The sequence below is a fragment of the Oryzias melastigma genome, linkage group LG15 (genome assembly GCF_002922805.2).
Source record: "Oryzias melastigma strain HK-1 linkage group LG15, ASM292280v2, whole genome shotgun sequence".
NCBI classification, from domain to species: Eukaryota; Metazoa; Chordata; class Actinopteri; order Beloniformes; family Adrianichthyidae; genus Oryzias; species Oryzias melastigma.
This window is the reverse complement of record NC_050526.1, coordinates 22,983,245-23,008,393: the sequence shown is the minus strand read 5'-3', so window position 1 is coordinate 23,008,393 and position 25,149 is coordinate 22,983,245. Positions and strand designations below refer to the sequence as shown.

The 25,149-nt window shown below is 36.8% G+C and overlaps 1 protein-coding gene across 4 annotated transcripts in view; it reads left to right on the top strand.

The window, feature by feature from the left end:
• Positions 1–1,860, top strand: part of ptpn20 (protein tyrosine phosphatase non-receptor type 20) — a 28,454-nt gene extending 26,594 nt beyond the window's left edge. For all 4 annotated transcript variants that reach the window (XM_024296580.1, XM_024296579.1, XM_024296578.1 and 1 more), the window contains one exon: positions 60–1,860. In XM_024296580.1, coding sequence (XP_024152348.1) covers positions 60–170 — 111 coding nt within the window. In that variant the 3' untranslated portion in view covers positions 171–1,860. The remainder of the gene's footprint in view (positions 1–59) is intronic.
• Positions 1,861–25,149: the final 23,289 nt, after the last annotated feature.

Genomic DNA, 25,149 nt, shown 5'->3' with positions numbered 1-25,149 from the left:
AAATGTAGAAGTGAAAGCCATTTCCCAAAAGCTTGGCTCTTGTTTTCCTCTCGTTCCAGGAACAGTACCTCTTCTGCTACAAAGTCTGGTTGGAGGTTTTACAGGGAATTTTACAGCTTCAAGGCAACCAGTGGCAGCCAGAAAGCCCTAGGGATCACAAAGTAGTTTGACTGTTACCATCTACAGCTCAGCGATACATTTTCAAACAAATAGAAATTAATTTTCTCTTTGGCTGGTGTTCATTTAGTCAGACAAAATGAACTCTCCTACTATTTTCATTTTTTTTTTTTTGCATTTTGTTTTGGATCTCTGTGCTTTGAGTTAGATCACTGAGATTGTTTTGCCTTTCCATCTTTAGTCAGGTTTTTGCCTTTTGTTTGAACGTTTTCATAATTTTGTGTTTTTGTCTTTTAATTTGGAAATCACAAGAGTTTTATAATCACCTGCATGGAATTCAAAACCTGGTCATCTTCTTGTTGTTTGCTCATCTAAGTGCACAAGTGAAAGCTCTTCACACCAAAGGTTGTGTTCCTTTCACACCTTGACGTGTAACATTTGATTATGCAAAATTTTTTTAAGTGCATTTGCACCCTGGAAAAGGGAGAGCTGGCTAAAGAACAAAGAGGATTTTTCCATTCGTCATCTGAAGAAGTGAAAAGAATCAAGTGCCTTGGAAAGACCACTTCCTTCACAGCGACCCCAGGCACTCGCTGTGAGCGGTCCGAAAGCAGGAAACTGATGTCGGAGCAGCTGATGATGTTCGGACCGAATCTCAAACCATCAGTGGTTTGATGTGAACTTTTGATCGAACCAAACCAGAGGAGGCTTACGTCATACATTTCAGTTCGCGGTCCAACTATAATGTAAAAGTTTGCTCATCGCCTTTCGTTTTCTTTGTGTGCTTATTTTATTAAAAAAGAGGTTGTAAAATGTTAATCCCTACTTTAAAAACTCTAACAGAGACAAATAATGCTTTCACATAACAAATGTTTGATTTGATTAATTATTTTTTAAGTTTATCTTCTGGGGGAAAAATTGGACAAAATTTCATATTTTCTTTAGTAAACATCAAAAAAAGTAGTCTGGGTAGAAAGTTATTTGTTATGTGACAACATGTTTTCTCACTACCCCTCAGTTATTTTAATACAAACTCAGCCAAAAATGCAAAAAAATTATAAAAACTTATGAGGTTTACAAACTTTCCATTTTACTACTTTCTATACAAAGCTACATTTTGGAGTGACAGATCAAATTTAAAGCTGCAGGGCTGAACCTCAGCTTTGGATGTCACTGCTTGTAAGCTTTGTGAAACAGCTGCTAACAAACACACACCAGCTTCTTTATTGCATGTGGACTCAACAAGTACCAACCTCCCTAGCCTGCAGTTTGACTGACTTACTTGAACATGATAAAAAAAAAAGTGGAACGTGACGATAAATCTCTTCGAAGAGAATGTCAGAATGTAACTAAATCTTCCAAAGCGTTTGGGGCATCTTGGGAAAGACATGCAGTACTGTACCTTTGCCATGCGGGTGGCTGTGCAGAGCCGTCAGCGTCTGTACCGTGTATGCGACAACTCTTCACTCGGTTCAGCTTTCCAGCATCTGCTGTGTGCTGCTCCTCTTAGATCGTGTTGTTTTTCACCTCACGTATCAGAAGGAAAGGCCCTTATATCTGAACATGCATCTTGTACAGTCAAGAAAGTGCTTATGCAATAGCATTGTGAAATGTATTAATCTTTGATTGCACACCTGCTTCTTAATGCTGAGTTACTGTCTTGTCCTTGTATCAGCCACTATGTAACCGAAAACAGAGAACAATGTAATACCTCTCTCTTTAATTAAAATCCGAATCTCGTTGTGTTGTGCACCACCTTTTAGTCCCCACACAAGTTAAACAACACAAAAGGGGTGGCGGAGCGGGTTTTCCTGACTCACACAGAGAACACAGAGCTCAATGTGGCCCTAAATCTAGTTCCACTGAGCCCCCCTCTCCAGTTTTACTGCAGGTATGCTCCCTCTTGGGTTTTACAGCAGGGTAAATAAGCTGGTCTCACAGGGGCCTTTTGTGACAGCATGGAAACCCACTGCACACGTATAAACTGGATGCTGAGGAAGCCACAGAAGAGATTTACATTCTCTGCTCTTTATGTGTCCCTCTGCCCTTCATCACCACTCCACTCTGAAATTCCCAGTCCCCCACCCGTCTTCCTTCTTGCAAAAGACCTTGTGATCTCTTTGAGTTGCTGCATGGAGATCTATTCAAATTCCCACAGACCGGTTCCCATCCATAGGTATGAATTTATTAGTTTACTTTCAAAGATAAAGAAAGGAGTTTTAAATAAAACACCAATTACTGTAAATCATGTGAACCCCAGTGTTTGCTGATTTTGCATGAACGTGAACAATGTTTGGAGCAGAATAGCATTCATCTCTCAAAGTTATATTAAAGAAAGCTAAAATAATATCCTGAGCTCAGAAGAAAGTTGGTGGTAAAGTCATTAACTCAGGGTCAATCAACCAGGGATTGTGATTTAAAGGCCGGACAAAAGTAAAAATGAGAACACATGCTTTCAGTAAATCTTCTGGCTCTCTGTTGGGCTCACAGTGTAAGACAGACATTAGACTGTTTTCTTTTTCTCTTTGTGCTGATTAACAACTTAGCAATCCAATTCTGTGCAGCTGTAAATTTCATCTTCATGCGCGCCTGCACACCCTTGTCTCACCCGTCCCTTCAGTCCCATTTTTCCCTTTGCTTTTCTGTCAGTCTTTGTATGTGAAAACATCCTTCAAGAAAAACAAAACTTTAGTATTTTTGTTAGATAAGGTATCCATTTGTGCTTTTTCACATATGCTTTAGCAATGAAAAAACTTTTAACATACATTTTTCGCTTAAAGTTTAATCCGAGGAGTTAATTTTTTTTTCTTTTCCTAAGAGGCTGAATTTTCCTTTCTTGAAGATGTTTCACTTCTCATCCAAAAGCTTCATTGGTCATGCATGGACTGGTGGAAAGTCACAAGAATTTATAATCCCAGGTTAAGAGAAGAGCAGAAAACTAAATCTCTTGAGGTTTCATAAAATGAGTGGAAGCTTTACTAAAATAAGTCTTTTATTTACATTTCCTTGAAATAATTTCCTATTTTATCTGTGAAATGTGCATCGAAAGGTAGATTTTTAAAGAATATATAACCATTCATATCATATTTGATACACACCATAAATATTGTTAGCATGATCCAAGCTATGTTCAAAAACCCAATATATATTAATTTCATGTTTTCTTCCCTGTAGTGCATCATCATTCCACTAGAGGCAGTAGAAAGGCTTTTCCTGCTAATTTCAAGATGGCTGCTTTCATGAAATTACAAAAACACTTTTGGTGGGAAAAGTCTTGCTAACTTTCAAAGCTTTATGGCCAGGATAACTCATCTATTGCTGTACACTTTTTAAAATGACTACTTGTTTTTTTTCCCTGAACACTTGACATTTTTCATTCTTAACTTGTGAGAAAAACGTGTCAAATTACCCAACCTATCATAATTCATTACATTTGTAGCCTATCTCATAAAAAAAAGATATAGCAATTGAGGATTTCATCAAAGGGTTTTAAAACATTTTAATTCCAAATATTTTGATTCTTTTGCCAATTATTTGATGTCGTGAGCTTTACAGGGCTAAATTTACTAATCATTAAATTTAAAAAGCAAACCAAGGCAAAGTTAAATTGTCTCAGCACAATGATTTATTAATTAATTAATTTATTTTTTAAAGTTTGAGTTCATGAAAAAGCGGAAAGAATTGTGTCCATGTTTGGCGCTCAACAGGTATATTCAAACTCGGTTTATCTGACAGCATTTACCAAGAACAACATATTACATTGTCGTGAACTGTAGAAGAAAAACGCTCATGCACATTTTTTCTACTGACGTGCTGCAGACGATAGATTATAGCGAACACTTAACACGCCAGGGCAAAGTAGGTGAGACGCAGGCACTTCACACAGGTTTTTGATATTTTCAATCCACCAAAAACTTGCCCTCTGATCAAGAGGCTCATTAGTGCTGCTCAGGTGATAAGTGTGCACTTCTTGCTTGCTTGTTGCATGCCCTGAGCTCGCAACCTGACTGCTAAAAAGGAGGAAATGAGGGAATCATAGAATAGTTTGTGGACATCCAATGTGCGTCATATGGGTGCTCACATATCACATGGACACTTTGTGCTTGAAGCATTTGTGAGGAGTCATTTATAAGGACCCAGTCCTAACAACTGTACGGTACTGCACGGCAGTATCATCATATGTTTGTGTGACTTACATTATCCTTACAAATACTCCACAATACACTTACCGCATGTAGGACAAACATTCAATTTTTAATTACACCCCTTAAGGCGGTCGCACGAATCTCAAGGGCACTGCAAGACACACCTGCACTCCCTAGTATGTTCCCACTAACCTCGGCAATGCAAGTTCAAGCGACCACTTTCAATGAAGAGTATGTGAACATGATCATAGGTATGTTTTGGTTTTTGTGTTCAACAATCTTGTGCTTATGTGTATATCTTCACGTTTCCACAACCGTTTTCAGGCTCTTTGTACAAAATATATAGTCATTGAACTTGATTTAAGCCTTACAACTTTGACCAATCAGGGACTTAGATTTGATAGTGATGTATGAAATGTGTCCCTTTTGAATCATGGAAGTGGCAACCATTTGAAAAATCATTGAGAAGGAGATTATAATTGCAGTTTGAAATTACATGATACCAACTTTTTTTTACATATTGGAATAGAGCAGTAAAAGAGGAGCGAGATTTGTTTCGACGTTTTCCACTAAACCTCTATCGGTGGGGCAGACATTCGCTGGTATTGGTAGCCACAGTTCAGTGTGAACACCATGAGCTAAAAGCATGTTCAAGAACAAAGGTCACAATCCTGTTGTGAACATAGCATACAATGCAGAAGCACCTGTCTATGATCTTTCATGGGCCCAGACAACCCAAAAACCTGCACCCCCAGTACAGGTGTGTATAACTGAGGCATTTGGTTACTTATAGAAATGAACATCAAAATCAAGATCAGGGATGGCTTTTAAACTTTTTTGTAACTGTCTGATCATAATTTATCAAATTAAAATTTTACGGTCAGAACATTTTTAGTTTAATGGTGCTGCAAAAACTGCAAAGTATAGCAAAAAGATCTCTTTGGAAACTGAACGGTCTGTGTCACTGAGTGGCAAGGACGATGTTCTCTGTCAAACTCCCTCCTAAATCACACCCCACATCAGAGCAAGGTTGATTAGCACCTGCTTTCAATTAAACGGCTTTCTCATCAAAATTTGGTGGAGAGAAAAGCCTCATGCCTCGTCACGTCGAAGATGTTACTGAATTAGAGAGCTATTAAATCAGGGGAGCAGGCAATGCGAGGGGCATCGTTTGTCTTCATTTGAGCAGCCCTTCTCTGATCATCTCCACAGGGGCGTCTAATTGAAAAAGGGCTTCAGAAACGAGTTTGTTGGTGACGATAATAATTTATTACTTTCAGCTTGTGGAGTCCAGGGAGTCATTTGTATTCATTAGTGTATATTCAAATTATGGTTGTGATTAAAATGTGACTTTGACAGGCAGAGAGGCTTCAGACAGGGACAGGCTCTGATGAGCCCTTTGCTCCGGGTCATTGCCTCCCACATTCTCCTCTTCAATATACGAGGCCTATTTTGCTTCACCACCATCAATCTGTGTCTGATTCGTGTTAAGACGTTAGCTTTGATGACTTCTGCTCAAGCACTTGTTTACGCTCTGAACATTTAAAATGGAGACCCTTTAAGTGGCAACTCAAACTGCAGTCAACTGATTTCAGGGAGTGTAGCGTGTTTGTCATTACGACGAACGCTTTTCTCCAAATGTCAGACGTAGATTTAGTTGACATAAAGGAGGAGGTGGCAGTTAAGTGGGTCAGTGTCATTGCGATAAACATCAACCACGGTAGGTCACTGACTGGGCCGCTCCTCCATTTGCCCGCCTGTCATGAACCACTGAGCCAGAGGAGGCGAAGAAGCTGAGTGCTCATTTTTCGAAGCTGAGTAAGTGACTCTTTGTGAGGAACTTTACTGGATGTAAGCTGACAAAGGTCATATTTTACAGACCTGACGGGCTTTTCTGGAAAAGGTGACAGAGCTGGAACAAAGGTTGAAGGATCAAGGCTGTTTTTGTTCAAAATGTCAAATGGAAGTTTCAAGACAGAATGGAACAAATTGAGAAAATCTGGATTTTGGATTGATTTTCTTGGCTTTTTGGTTTATGTGTCATGGTTTTAATTTTTTTAGGCATATACTGTTTGCTGATACTTTTTAATTAGTGTTCACTGCACTGCTTACTGCTCATTGTTAGGTTTAAGGCATACTTTCATAAAATTGTTGTCAACTTTAGAAAAAAAAGTTTATACAGACAATTCTAGATCAGTATAATTTGTGTGTCAAATACATTTTCCAAGGTCTATTTTTCTTTTCAGAATTTCCTGGATCCTTCAACTACTATAAATCATGATAGCGATAAAAGGAATTAAACAGAGTAATAACAGCAATGAGAATCCCTTGAAACAAGAACATTAAAACAAAACTAAAAAAAAAGGAGATGTTACAAATTGTTTTTCTTTATTTATTAATTATGATGTAATTATGGTGTTTTTAGCCAAACTCCAAAAAACCTGTATTGTTTTCCATAGTTTTTGCAGTAGCTCATTAAGAAGTAGTCTCTGAGTTGTGGGCAAGACTGTTGGTATGGAGCAACCCCGCCCCTTTTCCTCTCCCCATTACAGAGTGAAGCAGAGCAGAGAGCTTGTGGCCCACCAAGTGTATTTTCTATGCCACTAATGAACTTTCAAAAAAAAATGTTTTCGTCTGCTCCCGATTCACATTGATTCGTATAAAGAAATACTCAGAAATGTTATTTTGAGTTTAATTTTCTTCAAATATGTATGTCCTCCATCATTAAAAAAATGCCACAAGAGGATGTTCAAAACTCCAAAAACACAACTTTCAGCTGAGTGGCTCTTTAAACGTTTAGAGATTGTTTTTGTTCATTCAAAGTAAAAAATAAAATACTCCAGACTAATCAGCTGCTCAAAGCTGAACATTTAGAAAGACAACAATAGTTGTGCATTGCACCTAGGTATACACAACACACTGTTTTTATATTAAGATATATCATTTTTGACAAAAAAGGAATATTTTGACTTTTTTCATTTGTTCTTGAATGGAAAATTGTGTTACTAATTGAACTGGATTTGTTTTGTACATAGATATTTGGTCTCCTCCTCCCTTCCACAGGACAAAAACAGATTTCCCCTTTCTGTAACACGTGAAACATGCACACCATCATTCCTTTTTCTGCAACTATGTAAAGCACGCAAACACACACAGCAGGGTGGAAAATCCCAAAGTTTCCTTATGACCCTTTGGTGCACTTGACATGAGAGCAGGAGTACCCACTTAAATGAATGGAGCTTTTCTCTTAAATTGAGGGAAACCTCATACGCACACACGTGTACACATAAGGCCTGAATGCATGCTCCTAGAGCCGCTCTGTCACATCATCCCATGCTCCAGGACTCTGTAAATGTCAGACTGTGGGAGAGAGGGTTTATCTTGGAGCGGCATGATATTTTTGCACCTTTCATTACTGCCTCTGTCTCCCTCACACACTGGCACAAAAACACCTGGTATGTCAGTGAGTCTAAGATCGGCCTTTCTTCAAGCAATGACAAAAACGTCAGTGACAAAACATTGGATGAAATGAGACATTTTGTTGAAAAAGCCCAAGTAGAGATGTGAAATACATCTTTTTTTTACATATATTTTTATACAATATTTTTTTTCTTGTTAAAAAACCTTTTCAAAACTGAATAAAAACAAAATGTCATCATGTTGCAACTGTTTCTTTTGACTTTAAAAACTTTTCACATATTTTAAGACAATAGGAAATGCAAACATTTTTATCAACAACTGAAAATGAAAAGTACCACCCAGGAAAAGCAGAAGCTGAGGTTGAACTTCTATAAAAGAAAATGAGGAGAAATTAAGAGAAATTTGGTTTTGAAAGCATACAGATTATTTTGAAATGTCCAAAAGAAGAAATGACATGCAGTAATATGTAGTATGAGGGACGGGGGTATTGAGCTACGTTCAAACCCCCTTGGCGGAAAGTAGTCTATTTAAGTGTACTTAAATAAGTATTCAGATTGTATTTTTCCCACACTACATGGTCTCTAGTATACTTTGTTGAGATGTGATTTCTCCCAAAATTTAGAAAATCCGTTTTGCATACTGCACTACTGGGTCAGACAAAATTTCGAATGTTCCATTGCAAATTTGGAGATATGACAGGTTTCTGCTAGCCTTTCAGTGCTGCCTTCCTTTGTGGTCAACCTAGAAGCAAACTTGGACAACAGCCTACCTCTTTCTTCTCCTTGAAATCCCGGACGAGCGACCAATTATTGAGACATGATCCTCCATCCTAAAACATCACTCTGAGTTCTTTTGATTTTGCTTATTTTTTATCAAAGGAGAAGTACAATACAACAGGTTAAATTAATATTTTTTTTATATAGAGAAGATCTAGAGACCGTGTGGGACCATACTCAAGTTTATTTAATAATTTAAACTTTGGGTGTACTACTTTTTGCTAAGGGCAGTCCATTTTTTAGATTAGCAGAAACTCCATGAGGATGGCCTGTGAAGCACACGCAGCTAAAAGCTGCTTTGAGGTTTTAATAAGTGGGTTTTCTCTTGTTTGAGTTTAGATTCAAACCTGAAGTATAATGTACATCAGCCATCGCAAATGTGTCATGATTTGAGACAAACCATGTTACAAGGGGTTAGAAACAATCACTTATTAAATTTTGTAAAAACAGATGCATTCAAACACTATTAATACATGTGCATTAATAATTAGAGATCCTTTTTCTCTATGTAACCAAGAAATAATAAAAAAACAACTAAAGCACTATTGTTGTTTATTGTAACTTAAATAAAAAATGTTTGCCCATGCGTTTTTCTCAGATATTTTTGAACTTTTAAAGAAACATATAAACTATTATCCTTAAAAAAAAGTTGAATACAAATTTTTAATGCCTAAGAGTACAAATGTTTGACTACAAACTTCAAAAACTAGTATTTATGCAGCAGCACAACAATGTCCCATTACTTAAGAAGAGCAAGTAAAGTCATAGCATTTTAAAGTCACTATATCTGAACAGTTTATTAGATTAATAAAGCACTCCAAAGAATAAGCAGCTCAATTTTTTTCCAAACTCTCTCAGAAGTTTTCGATGCTTCTTGGATTCATAATAATAGGAAACCTCCATTTTTAATGCAGAAGTTTAGCCAGTTTTTGTGAAATTACCATATTGTGCTGTAAGTATGTTGAGTTTGTATTTATATTTGAGATGTGCTAAAATCCCAAGTTTTTACATTTTTGCAGATAAGTGAAACCTTCAAACTAAAAGAGGAAGGAAATGAACCATTTTTTTTTTTACTTTTCATGTTAGTCTTTTTTTTTTTGTCTTTGACATTTCTAGAGAAAAAAAACAAATTAGAAAAATAATAAAAGTTGTGGATGTCCTTAAGGCACCATGTTAGATTAAACAACTTGACTTGAAACTAGACATGACTGATCTGGCCAGTTAAAGCCAGGCTTGTGTTGTTTGTTTTCTCCCAAATAAAGAGCTGTCTGTGCTGCTGAAATTAAAGTGGCTGGTTGCGATGGGTTGATTGGGGGGGCTTACAACAATGCCTGTCTCATTCCCTGCTGTTCTTAAACTGCTAATGGCCCCCTAATGTATAAACACCATTCTGCCTGCATTAGTTACACCTTCGTTCATTCTCTGACGCCTGCAGAAACTTGTGTGCGCACACACAAACAAAGACTCCAGAGGCAGATCTACAAGGCATTAGTCACAGTGGCAGCTCCGCCTGTGGTTGAATTGTAGATTAGGGCCAAGGCCAGGGGGCTGGGGGCTAAATTTCCTCACAAAAACAATGCATGTCACAGAAGCCTATCAGAGAGGTTTTATAGAGATGGAACGATTTTATTCAACGCAACTGAAAAGGAACTGTGGAGAAAAGTTGTGAAGATGAGTAAATTACAGATTAATATGAGTCCTTGTTCTTTGATAATTATAAATATTTTAACTTTATTTAATTCAAACCTCTGTTTTTCAAACGAACTTATTGTAAAAGCCGCATTTTTCAGTTTCTTTTGTGATGGGTTAGACCACAAGCAGTGGAGGACAAAAACTTTTTTGACAGTTTAATATCTTAATTCCCCCAATAGGACACTAATAGAACAAATTGTCAAGTTGTTGCAAATATTTATGACATTTTGGAGTTATTAACTTGAATTTATTCCCTAATTTACCTGAGAATAATCATGATTTTTGTATTTAAGATCAAAATAACACATCATTTTCATTTTTAATTATAAGTGTGTGTTTGCATCTGAGCATGTTTGTTTGTGGTCAGTGGGGGGCGGGCACTGTTTGAGCAACACAATCACTTTGGCATTTTCCCACACATAAATAAAGTTATGACTTGACAGTCAAAAACACTTTGATGAATTGATCCTCCTCCTGTGCCCGCCCACAGATCAATCAAATTTCTCCAAGAGTCAGCTCTGTGGTTGTCTATGAAATCCTGAGGACATTCTTATTCATGGGCGGGGCATTTTGTAAATCGGAAATCAAATTCTTGCACTTTAATCTTCTTGTTGGATTGTCTGTGATGGTGGTAAAAGTTGATGTTTATGGGGGTTTGAGTCATCGATACTCTGAAATTAACACAATATATTTTATTTGATGATATATTTTATGGATTTTCTTTTGTATTTCCATACTTTCTTAACCCACTGTCGCCGGAATTCCAGCCATGAAGTAACAGCTGCTTATGTTTTTACTTTAATATAAGGTTATTGTGGAGCTGAAGTAGTTTGATGCACATCTCCATCAATAGACATCAAAGAGTTAAATTGTCTTTTTTTAAAACTGTACGCACAGAAAATAGGGCAGATCTGCGAGCCACAATGTAAACAAAATATGACATAGAATTTGTAGAAAAATGAAAAATTTCTTAATGAATTGGTTTATTTTCAAAATGTAACTTTTTGTTCAGATATTTTAGAAGAACTGATGTCTTTGTTATGTCTGGGACATGTTTTCTTTAAAAAATACTCACTAAAGGGGTTATTTTGTGTTCTGATTCCTGCTTCTGCATAACATGGACATATCGGCTTTTACTTCTTTTGGATAAATAAAGAAATAAAAGGGTAAAAATGTGTTTTCATTCTTCCATAGCTTCTCTTAGAGGAGTGGGAGCTTTCACACAGCCCAATCTTTCACAACTGCTTTAAGACTTCAGTGCATGCTGTTGCAAGGTTTCCTCAGGAAGGCCAATATTCTCCTTGTTGGTTTGTGTTGCTCCTGTGGTTTCAGGGTGATTGTAATGTATTCCTTTAACAACTCCTGAATAAGGGGGAGCAGTCTCCCTCTTCACGAGGCACATTTTCCACTGATTTCTACTTTTAACCTAGTAAAGACTCCAGAGAAAACACTGCATGGAAATTTAAATGAAGGAAACTATTTAAGGGGAATAAAAATAAATGAACAAATAAATGTTGCAATTTGATCTTTCATTGGGGTAAAAATGCTGCACTTAGGGTGTATGTAAAGCCCCCAGATAATAATAATTTCACATTTCTTATCGCCATAACTTTAAATGGCTTTAAATTTGTGACATGAACCAAACAAAAATCCAATAACTTTAAACACACTCACATTCTGAGTTTGCGTCATGCTAATTACACATTAATATTTCATCAATGTATTTAGCCAAGAGATGCTAACCACTACACCACTTTGCCAAAATAAAAAATAAAAAACAGTATTCAAGAATTTAAACAAAGGTCAAACATGAATAAAAAAAAGTTAATATTCTTTGTAAATCCTGCTGATAAAAATCGATACTACCGGAAACAGCAACCTGTCTTAGAAGTGCCTCTTATAGACCCACTCCAAAGAAAATTCTGTTTGTGTTTTAACATGTTCTTGTAATATTTTCTGACAATGGAGGACATCTATAAAGAAAATTGGGCTTATAATTACATTTCTGAGTATTTCTCTACTGGAATCGTTGCGAATCGGGAGTAATAAAAAATGCAGTTTGAAAGAGATTACATTATTTGACGTCGAAAATATTCGCTCACTGCTCTACCTATACAGAGAGCTCTCAGCAAGAGAGAGGAAAGGGGGCGGGGTTACTCTGCACCAACAGTCCTGCTCAAAACTCAAGAGGTGAATTTCTGATGAACCACTGCTGCTCTACAGAAATTGTCAAAACGACACGGTTTCTTTTTATTTTGGCTGAACATGGCACATTCATAATAAAAAAAAAACAACGGCATGATCAAAGATGATTGGACTGTGTTTTTAAAGTTTTATGACCCTTTACCTAGCAACATTAAAGTGTCAAAGCATTTCACAAATGTCTCAATTTGAAAATGTACCACAACCATCTATTTTAAAGCTCTACATTTTGTTTTCAATAAATAAATTCTATCAAAACCTATTGCTTCCCAGTTTAATTTTCTTTTTACTAATTCAGAAAATAAAAGAAATGACTTAAGTTCTGACAGAAAAGCCGCACCTGCTGCATGAAGTCATGCATCCTGTTTAAAGCTCCGCATTAAGTTATAACATCGTTATGATTCTACAATACCTCCATAGAAGGCGGCGTCATCAATCTTAGCCTGTCTTTGAACAAACTCCTGGCATTTGACAGCTCTTTCTTCTTACAGCTCGGGCCTCCTGCAGGAGTTTATTATTCTTTTTTCCTCTCACATGGTGTACGCTCTTTTATCTTTAAACCAAAGTCTTTTTCCAAATGAGTCAAACATTTGACACAGACGTGTAGTTTATTTGCCTTTCTTTTTATTTGTTAACATGCCCACACGTTCACAGAAGTCGGCCTTTATTCTTCTTTTTTTCTGTCACGAGTACGGGTTTGTTAAACTCTCGTTTCCCTCCTGCTTTTTTTAATCTTGTAGCTCAGGTTCTACTTCTGGGCTGAATCGGTGTAGGGGATTTTTACTCTTTTGTCTTCATCCAAACTATGTTGGGGCAATAGTGGAAAGTAGCAGCGGATCAGGTCGCTGGCTGCCATCTCAAAACGTCAGTGTTCTCGTAGGCCTCTCCTTTCCCAGCTCCTCTCCCCTGAAGCACTGTGGGTGTTTTAGAGCATGCTCAGCAGGTTGCCCTGAATCACAAAGCCCTCTTCTTCCATAGTCTGAGGCTGCCAGCTGGTGAGAGTGGGCAAAGTGTTTATGAGTGTTTTCAGAGAGGTAGAAAATGTTCCTGTTTAAAAAAAAAAAGACTTCGGCCTCTCCTCCCTCCACTGCTGACCTAATCACAGAGGAAAAGAATGAAACAGGGTGAATTGGAAGAAGACATGAAGGACCTGGTTCTTGAAGAAAAATAAATCAACAAGCTGGATTCATTAGAGCCAACACAGCGGGATTTTTTTATCTTCCCAGCAGGCGAGTGAGGCTGATAAAGCTTCTCCAGTCAGAAGCAGCCTCAAAGAGGAAAAAAAAAACATATAACACAGAGAGCAAATGAAGGGCTTTTGAAGGAGCTTTGAGAATCGAAATTAACAGTGGGTTATGTGGTGTGAAAAACGACAAAAAGGAGCAAAAACAAAACCGCTGAACTACATCACCTTTCAGGAGCTGTGGGCAGATCAGCCTTTCAACACAGGAATGTGTGGTTCCAAAGACCCGCTCAACAACAACACCAGAACAAGCCTCAGCCTGAAGACCAGAGATGAAACCACAATTGTTTTGAGGCTGAAAATAAGGGAGCAAGTTTGTCAGTTTTTCAAGGCCAAGGGATTGGATGCTGCTCACCCTAAGGAACTGGCTCAGCTGCACTCTGTGAAGGAAAAAAGTGACAGCTGGGTGATGAGCATCAACCTCCAATCCAGTCCAAGTCCCTGAGAAGCACCAGTGGCCACAAAGATCTGCATCTGTCAGCTGTCATCTCCCTTAAAGTTCCACTTCCTTCCTGCCAGAGCTCCTGCCACCACAAGGTTTCAAAAAGAGACACTGGACTCCTCAACACAGTCCCGTTTCATTCTTCACAAGAAAACTCGACTGAGCCTGGGCTGCTTGAGATGTATCTTCAGCCAGACTGACAGCAAGATACGTTTTTCTAAGGAAATCTTTCACTTCAAGGGAAACCATTGATTATTTACACTGTGAGTTGATGAAAGGTCCATTATTTCCTCCAGACATAGTTGGCAATAATCTCTGAATTTTTTTACTTATTCACTTTAATCTGAAATGTCATACAAACAGTTATTTTGTTGAGGCTACAAATACTGTTACCTCCTGGTAAGAACAACTAGAAAGCACATAAATGATCATACAAGTTTTTCTTTGGTAAAAAGAATAAAAAAAGAATGTTTTTTTCAAGCACTTTTGAGAAAACAACGGGAAAATAGACCAAAGAAATCCATATATCAAATTTATTAGAAAATAAATAAAAGAAAATGACATTATTAACACTCCTAATCATATATAAACATGTTGACCTTATGCATACAGTACACACACACACTGGATTCATGAAGTATGTTGATTGTCGAATGGAGTTTGATTTGTTGAATAAAGCTTGATAAATGACTTGAAAGGAAAGTTTGTTTTACTTAACTTGTTTTTATTTTTGTTTTTGTACATATATGTAGTTGTCATAATGTTCTAACCAGATTTTGCATTTATTTAGTCAAAACAAGTAAAAAAATCCTGAAGAAGGTAAACTAAGGAGATGCATATCCACATAGATATTTCAAATATAAAATAATAAATCATGATTTGAGAAGATCATAAAATAAAGTAAGAGATATCCTACAACCACAGCGCACGTGTAAATGATTCCTTAGCAATTGATCTTAATCATAAATAGACATACTTGTTCTTATACAAACAGTGAACATCACGTTGAATTGACTAAAAATGAAGTTTTGGGGAAAGCAATTTTAAACTAACCAACCCCTATAGTGCCAATGTTATTGATTAATAAGGGAGTGGGAAGAAGAGAACTCATATAATCCTACACATATTGTGGTTTACTGACCTATTTCACTTATTTCACCTTATTTCATAATATTCCAGTTTGTAGCTTCCAATTAAAGGCATTACCTCATTCAGTAAATCAGTATATAACACAGATCAAGTATCAAAATGGAATGCTTAATAATCGTCTTTAAAAATACATTATTATTATAAGATTTTAGAAAATATTACTTATCACAGGTCCAGTATCAAAGTGGATTGCTTGTAACAAAATGAATACGATCAGTAAAAGATTAATGCATTTATTATCATGAATATATATTGTCCTGCTATTGAATTGACTGTTTTACTTCAGGGTTAACTGAGTTTTTAAAGTTCTGTTTTATGTAATATGTGCAGCATAGATGTTTTACATATTTATCTATATTATATTTATCTCCTTGTTCTGTTTTCAAACAGTTCCAAGTAGCAGAGTAGGTCAATACCTTCTTTTTTCTTAGATTCTTCATTTGATTTTTGCCATTAAAGAAGACACTTGATGCCTATTTCTGAGGCAAACTGAAAAAGCATGTGGGTAGAAGTTAATATTAGGCCGATTTTGAGCGTCGCATTAACAATTTCAGTCAAACAAACAGAGGAGAACTCAATTTAGTGGATGGATAAAAAATGTAAAAATATATGAATATCACGAGATGTGATTCCATGGTGGAATAATGAAACCAGTCTTTTGACTGTGGCGGCATACGGAAGCACTTCAGACAAGAATCCTGCTTAGGTTTCAGTTTTCATTTCCCCAAACTGTGATTATTCTTTTGAATTTCACCCCATCAAAACTGCACTCAGACCTCCAGGCACCACAGCAATCCTCTGGGTTTATGATTAGCATTTCAGGATAAATATGAGCACGTCTGAAGCGACCCAGATCAAACAAAACCTTAAAACATAGTGATACCGCTCTGAAGTCTCAGTAAAAAAATTATCTCTAAAAATTTAGAGATCTTAATGAGATATAAAGATAGAACAAGAGATGAATGTTGGGTTCTTCTTGTGCTGGTTGAAGCAAGAATACAAAAAGCAAATTTTGCTTTTGAGATGAAAGTTTTACCTTCATTTTTGTCTTTTGTGCCAACTTCCTTAAAATCATTTTCTGAGTTTTCCTGTCAGGTTTCTACTGGCAATATGGGGAATGAATAGAAACTCAATCGGTCCCAGATTTCTCCAGCGTGTCCCTCTTTCATTCATCAGATCAAGGCCTTTCTGCGAGCAAAGCCTCAACAAGCAGTTCATGGTGCTAAGCTGTGGAGATGGATGCCGCCCAACGTAGCAACTGCCCTGCGGGGCAAAACAAAGAGGTCACAAAGCACTTCCTGTACCTTCCCCTCACCCTTGCAGAGGTAAAAAATGACAGGCATTAAAGTAGCGTCACTCAGCTGAAGTACAAATGCTTTAAACATTTGATGAATTTTTAAAGTAAGCAAAAAAAGCTTAAAGGATGTGGGAAATTATTGTGACTTTTTCTTAAAAACTATAGTTTTAAAAAGTATTTTCCTAAAAACATGTTCCCTAAATTAGAGATCTATGTTTCTAATGACCTCCTGCCGCTCTGCATAAACTATGTCCTAGAAAATTACACGTTTTTTGATTTTGGCAAAATTGCCATATAATAGATCAAAAGATGGTCAGAGTGGGATTTTAAGCAAAAGTTTGAATGAGGTTAAACCCCCAAAACCCATACAAAGATCTTTCTGTCATCATGAAAAGCTAAATAAGGGAGAACAAAACTCTAAAAGTTGACCAGGCATCTCTTCCCTTCGTGGTGTGGCTCCTGGCCAGTGAGCTATGAAGAGAGATGCAATAATCTGGCATCGGTGGAGGTCCAGAGTGAAGAGAGTATTGTCTCTGATTAAACTGTGTCTAGTGATGATGCCCGATCCTTGATCCCTGGCCCGGCTCCAGACCGAGCATACTGCTCCTGTCTCCCCACTAACCATCTTCTCTCTACCTCCTCCCTACTGTGACAGGAGGGGTTTCCAGGAGCAGCTTTGATCAGTGTCTGCCTGTCATTCAGCATTAGTCACCCCAGAGTAGGAGACTCCTCTTTGGGTCAGGGATGGACCGGAGAAGGGCTGAATGGAAGAGCCCATGGCTGCGGAACAATCAGCTCTGTGTGGTGCAGCAGGCGCCTGAGTGTTAGCGGACATACCGCCGCATGTCTCGCCCCTGCCACTGTCATGAACCAATCTGCACTCCCCTTACAGCTTCATCTCCCTAATATGGCCCCACACCTCTGCGGATGAGATCATAGCTACTGCTGACACTTACACACACGGTCATATAGGTATGATTTAAGGAATTTTTAATGAGTTTTCCAGGACAAACTCTCACAGGAATAATGAGGGAGTGCAATTATACTGACTACATTCAGAGGGGAAAACATTTCCAAAAATTAGCTTATTTCCCTTTTCCCCTTATTTCCCTGCACTCAGAATGTTGTTCTTGCTCAGGACCCAGAATACGTCCAAAGGTGATGTCACACACCGTTCAGACCTATCACGTGTCGTCGATAACTCCTCTCAGAGGCAGGCAGCAGACAGAGGGAATGCAGACAAACTGCACCATGAAACAAACAAATTACACCATAGAAATTACTCTGAAGTGTGTCTAAATATTTTTGTTCTTTGGGATGACAGGATTTTATACACATCTACATGGGCTGTATATGAATTTAGTACTGTTTTCTGAAATTGTCAGTACAAAAAAGACATAGCCTACTAATGTTTGATCACTGTCATGCCATGTTCTACTTTCTCTCTGGGTCGACTTTCATGCAATGAGGTGGAAACACCAACTACCAGATCATCAATCAGTCGGAAAATGTACATTCAGGAATTTCTACACTGTACACAATGAATTTTATGATATATTTGAATCAAAGCACACAAACTTATCATAAAATAAATAAATATAAAAAGGAAATAGGAATTTGATGTTAAAAATTGACATAAAAAATGGCTTGTTAGTCATGTGAACCCATATGGGGGTTGACCCTTCAGTGTTTTGGGTTGTCCAGATTGTGTTATACCGGATCTTAAGGGGAGCACAGGGTTGTCTTGCAGTTCCCTTTGTGATGTCAAAAATGAAGCGTACCATTGTTGTGCATGCAGCAAATTTATCGCAAATATTTGTAGGGCAGGGGTCTTCAACTAAAATTTAAAGAGGTCCAGACTGGGAAAAAATGTTAAAGTTTAGTTCCAGAAAAAAAAATATTTCTAAATATTCAGTGTAATATCTTTTATAAGTAGCCAATGATTGGTGGCACATCTGCATGTAATTAATAACTAACTCTCACTTGAGATGAATTCATATTGGGCTATATAAATAAAATTTAATTGAATTGGATGAAAGGAGGATCCACTAGCCTTCATTAGATTCTTCTACAAATCAAACACAACCCAAGAAAAATGTACATCTGAACACATGATTTTCAGTCTATCGAGATTGCATTTCAAAACTCCACACAAAGGAACATTGTCTCTGCTGAAGTTTCTGAACAGATTCCTGCCTCATTCAGTCTTTCCGTAGGTACAATTCCTAAAAGTCCCTTTTACAAGTTGCCTCACTTCAGAAAGATCTTTAGCAGGTCGGTAACTTCATTTGATTGAATCTTCATTCTCTGTGAAATGTTTGTAGCTAGTTTAATCTTAGTCTTTATGACTTTATTTATGACTTTTGAGATGTAATGAATAAATAAATCTCCCTAAAACTCTTCCTCTGCTTGAAACTCTGTAACAAATTCTAACTCAATCTGTAATTAAGTATTTTTTTTTATTTATGAGAACCATAAAATGGTTTGATAGAGAAGATAAATCTAACCAGCATGCTGACGTTAATTTTTTAACTACATTTTTCATTTATTGCCAAGGTTAACTTTTTCTGCACCAGGTTGTTTCGGTTCACTGGTAATTTCAATCATTTGTAAGTTCTTGCTTGAATCAACTTAAAAAATACTAAAGAACTGCTTCACAGCAGAAAACTGAGAATATTTTGTAATATTTTTAATTTATTGGTGAGGTCTAGTTTAGCTGCAATGAGTCCAGAGACAACTGAACAACATTTTGTTGTAGCTGTAGCTGATGTAGCACAGCAGTCTGACTCAGATATAGCTGCTTTAAGTTTTTAGATTATCAAAAAGATCATTTTTGCTATGGTAGACCATTTTATTATATATAGTTAAATTAGGAGTTTTTATCAAAGTTATTTTGGTTTAATTTATGTTTTGAAAATTACAGACTTTAGTCTGTGGTTTAAAGGTTTAAAATGACGTCATCTTTTTTGTGACAACATATCTGTAAATGTAATTTGCAGACACTTCTGTTGCTACCACATACAATGTTTTAATCTTTTTCATTTTTGTATTGCAGTTCATGCCATTGAAGGTAAACCCAACCATAAGGGACATGACATAATTTATGGACAAACACATTTAAGCTTTAAAAGTCCACAGAATAAATAAACCCAAATTTATTAAAAAAAAAAAAAACTCCAACTAAATATTTTACCCAGAGTGTAATTGATGTTTCAATAACTCACAAAAGTGTAATTTTTTTAAACTTTTCTTGTACTCCTAATATGTTAAAAAGAAAATAAACTATAATTAAGTGAAGCCTGAAGGTAGAATTTGTTTTCAATAAAGATCTCTCTCTTGTGCTCACTCAATATGGGTTCTTGTTAGATTACCGATCGCTGCTCTGGTTATAACCTTACAGCAAGCCTGTGAAGACTGACACACTGTATGTTTAGTCTGCGGGCTGCCCTTCCTCTAACACCAGCAGAGACAATATATCCCACAGAATAAAATGTTTTTTCTTCTGTCAGCGGTTGCCAGGATCATGAAATTTCAACCTGATTCAACACGACTTGGAAATAGAAAAACATATTTCTTTTTTTTCTGCCCCATTCTCATCTTTCAATAATCAGTCAGTAGCACTGCTGGCCTTTTTCACTTCCTGAAACCTGCTAACATGACATCACCAAAGCAATAATCACTCACAGCGAGAGCTCAAAGCACAGGAGGAGGGTTGAACTTCAACGACTAGGAAGTACACATCACAGTTTCTGCTTTTCAAGGAAGCCAACACTACTAGGAAATATCATCCTCCACTATTATAAATGAAGGAGGCAGAAGCAAATTACACAGATTGTCAGAAGGACTGATCTGTCAAGTAGTAAAAAAAAAAAATCTTAAACAAATATAAGAAAAATCTGTTTTTTTAGAGCTTGGATCTCCACACTTTTTCTTTTTAGGAACATTCACACTTTCAAAATAAAGCATTTAAGGTAATCGTATCTTCTCAAAAATAACTACATTTAAATTTCCAGGTTTTAAAGGAGAAATAAATTAAATTTATGTCCCTCTCATTCATCTTTTGATCGAATGGAAAAGCTTTCCCCAGTGATCTTTGAATTATGATTATACCAATTTTAGATTTTGATTTTAGCCCAAATTAAACAACCTGTGTAATTTTTTAGGACATACTTCTGCAGAGCGGCATAAGTTATTTAGAAATGTGCCATTGAGTTTTGGGCAGCACTGTTGGCATGGAGTAACCCAATATGTCCTGGTATCCATTTGTTGACACGCTATCAGAGTTATCCAGCTGTGAAGTTTTGAGGTCAGACAAGGAAAACAAAGACGTACATGGATCTAGTCGTCTATAAGTGGATGCATCTGAATAGAGTGGAGGAGGGAGCTTGTGGCTTGCCGTAGTAACTACTGCAAGACTGCAACAAGCTTTTTCCAAAGTCAATTTTTAGGTGCCCCTAATTTATGATGATTTAAGTTTATAAATACTCAGAAATGCAATTTAGACTCAACTTTCTAAATATATGTCCTTCATCATAAGAAAAAAAGCTAAAAGAAGATGTTAAAACTACCAAAAACATGTTTTTTATTGGAGTAGGTTTTTATTTCAAATATTTCTATTTGCTTTGGAATTCCCTGGGGTTTTCTCTCTATGTTATGAAACATGTCATATTCCCCAAAAGCCTTAAACTTCACCTGAACATTAAAATGAACTGTGTTTTTAGGCTGAACATTCCTGTCTTTGTTGGTCGCCTACCAAAGGCTTTGCGACCTGGGCCCCATTGTGAAATCCTAATAATTAAAGGATTTGGTCAATCAATCTCCTGGAGTAATTTACTCCATCCTGGCTGCAGCCCAATGGGGTTTCAGGGAAGCCTGCAGAGGTGAAGGTCAGGGCGCTATGAGATGCCTTCAGGAAGTAGCAGCACACAGCGCTGCCTGTAAAGAATATAAGGGGTGTCAGAGTTGATACAACCCCCCCAGATCACACTTAGAATGAGCCACACCTCTAACATTTCACATTTACACTAACAAATGTGAGTTTTTACACAATCTGTAAATAAAGTCTCAATTAAGGCTAATCAAAGAAATAATTTCTAAAAGAAACACCTTAAATGTGTCACTTAAAGGCTGAGTTTCTGTGTAAACAGTAAGGATGGCATATTAAATGGAAACTGGGGAGTCAGAAGAGCAAATATTCTCTAAAAATGATTCTTTGTGTCGACCCGGTTCATGAGAAGGAAAGCGGAGAACATCGACATCAGTCAATGAAACAATATTTTCATTTAAGTTCCTCCTCAATGCCGAAAGACAACATATGCTTTATGAATTACTGTTTAAAAAAAAAGTTTCATTTTAGAGGAGAAAAAAAAATAATCAAACACAAAATTATTTATGTAGACAAATTCAGAGCAGAAAGAGAAATATTTACATAGCTCTGAGTCGATCGGTCAGTAGTTTGAAGTGTCAGAATGGTTGGAGTGAGGGGGGGAACAGCCAGCTCTTTGTTTGTGGACAGAATGGTGCTCTCCGTGGGGTCACTGCAGGGGGACCAACATCACAGATACAAGGACACACACAAAAACACAAAAACATGTGCACACACACACACACCAAAACTATAACATTCCTCTTCTTCTATTAATGTTTTATTAACCATGTGAATGGGTCACAGAGTTACATCCCCTTAACATAACTGCATTCTCCATAGTCACACACACTCCAGCTCTTTCTCACGCTCAAACCCAGCAGAGGGGTCACATGCGGGACTCCTGGTCATTCAGAACTCTCCAACCTGAGTCCGAACCAATCCCAGGAACCCAACAGGACTATTGTTTTAGGGACAATTTCATTTCAGATCTGCAGACTAAAGCAAAACTGTCTGGAACACACATTTCTCCACAATGTATTAATTTTACCACATTTTTCTTTCAATTTAATTCAATTTTATTTATATAGCCCAATATCACAAAAGCAAATTGCCTCATTGGGCTTCACGCCGGTAATTAATTCTTATTACATAGAATTTTGGGGGAATAATTATTAATCAACTGTACGTTCACTTTCAATTCGGAAATAAGGAGTGATGCAAATTATTCGCAAAGTAAGTAACTTGGATCACTCAAGCACCTTATTTCTACAGTGAAAAAAAATCTAATTTTTTGTGATTTGGTAGAAAACTGTACAGCTCAAATAATATTCAAAGCCTGAAACTATGTATTTCCAAAAAATGTGCAAAAGTTATTCAATAAAAAACAAGAAAAATATAATTTCAGGTTAAAAAAGCCATTTATTATAGAAGGTATGCAGAAACTAAACAAACAAAAATTGTTTCCAAATGTGAAGCAAGGCTGTGGAACAGAACCAGTTTACACTTAAACAAACATAAAGGTATTAAGAAAAACACATAGAAATATGAGTTTTATATACAAAACATAAATAAATAAATTGTGACATACCTGTAAATGTTTATGAATAAACATTTGATTAGTAATGGGATGCACTTGGGTGTAGAAAAAAGATTTAAAAGGAACCAAATTTGTGTTTTTACTTGATAAATGTGTGTTGGATGTTTCCATGTGTGTTTGTTTCTTGTTGGATATTTATCTATATATTCCTTTAAAAGTATAAGTAAAATACTATTATCATAATTATCTGTTTTAAGCAATAAAAGTGATTGTTAATGACCAAAACTCTTATTTAGCCCCAAAGGAAGATGTTTTCCTTATTTTTTTTTTGTTTGTCCAGGTTATCATTGCATTTGAAATAAACGTAGATGTAAAATACAAAAAAGTTCATTTAAAGCTTCAAAACTTTCTCCAAACTACTGGGATTTCATGATTTATGCCAAACTTAGCACAAACAACAAAAAAGTTTATTGACGCAGAAATTCACAAACGCCCCATGTTTTAGTGGTCCTGTCCACAGGTAAAGATTGTCAGAAAACAAGTTGCCAAAGCTCCACCACACACAGGGATCTATCAGAGCTGCACTCATATGCTGCAAGGACGTCTTAAACTGCATCTCTTTCCAGAGCTTCAGCAAAAACACACACAGACACTTTAATTGCTCAAACTCTTCCACACCCTGAGTGAGATTAGAAAAGAGCTCCTGTTTGGTTTGGACAGCCTACAAGAGGACCTCCATGTTAAACAAACTCAAACACAGTGTGGCCCTGTGACACAGTCGGATACAGCAGCTTTACAGTTCAGTGCTGCAGGAAGGATCAGTCAGCACTAACATCTGTATTGATCTCTTCGGCTTTCAATCATTAAACAAGGTGACCATTTAATCCTCCTCAGAGGCACTCACAAGTTGAATTTTCTTTGCATCTGTAAAAGGCTGGAAGTTAGAGTGGATACTTAATTTAAATTGTGTCCAAACCCTTTTTGTTTAAAGACCCATTCCAACGTTGTTGTTTTTTTAACATGCTGTCACATTTTTCTCTTGATTGAGGATTTATATAAAGAAAATTAAGATTAAAACTGTAATTTTGAGAATTTTTTTATTCAAATTGTTGTGAACCAGAAGCAGACGGAAAGATGCTGTTTGAAAATGCTTGTATCTGTGATGTAAGCGCTGCAGTTGGCGAGCCACCAGTTCCCTGCACAGCTATATATCTTTGCATCCACTTACAGACAAACAGATCCACGTACATCTTTGTTTTCCCATCCAAGGTGGCATCTGGCTCAAGACGGTACTTCATTTTAAGGAGTAGGTAATTGATTGAGCAGTAATTAAAAGCTCAGCTCAGAGAAAATGATAATTAGTGTGTAGTAAAAACATAAAGATGCTTATTATTACATTTAACAACTCAATTCAATTTCATTTATAGAGGCCAATTACATATCACATTTATCCCAACAGGCTTCAAACATGTAATCGTCCGAATACATAAAAGCATTCACAAAATATTAACAATAGCTGATTGCTAAATTAAATAAACAGACTAAGATAATCTTAGTAAGGGACACCCCCCACCCCACCAAAAAAGGAAGGAAGTCCAGATGAAGGAAGGACTCCCAGGACAGACAGGCGATGAACTTTTAGCAGATGGACTTCATCAAGATGGAACTGAGAGACAGGTGGGTGGACAAGTTGAGCCAGAGGCGAGGTCCACGGCCAAGGACAGGAGCACAAATAATCCACCTGGAATCTGGAATCTCTATGGGAAGGAGGGACAACACATGAATCACACTGCACCAAACAGAGGTGTAGAGAACTACATGAAAAATAAAATGATAAAGAATAGTGGAGTAGATAGAAATAGAAGGCAGAACCCAGTGCACCAAACTTTCTTCAGCTTCTAGCAGCCTATCAACAACTAAAGTTTATTAAAATTTGTTTTAATGTCAATAGTAAGTTGGATGCAACATGGCATACACAGCAGATGGTAATAATAATAGGGAATCTAAATTTTTTTGCATATCAACAATAATATAATATATTAATCTAAGTCTGTGTAAGCCACAGCAGGGGAAAGAGGTCGATTTGGCTCAGTTTATTAAATCATCTTCCTTCTGCTTAGTTCAGTGGAGAAATATGTATGACAGATTGTAATTATTCCCCAAATGTCGTTAAGTATAGAGGAGTAATGAGTTAAATATTCTCAGAAGAAAAGCAGAACAAACAAGTTTTCTGGATTGAAGGTACCCTAACACACATTTAAC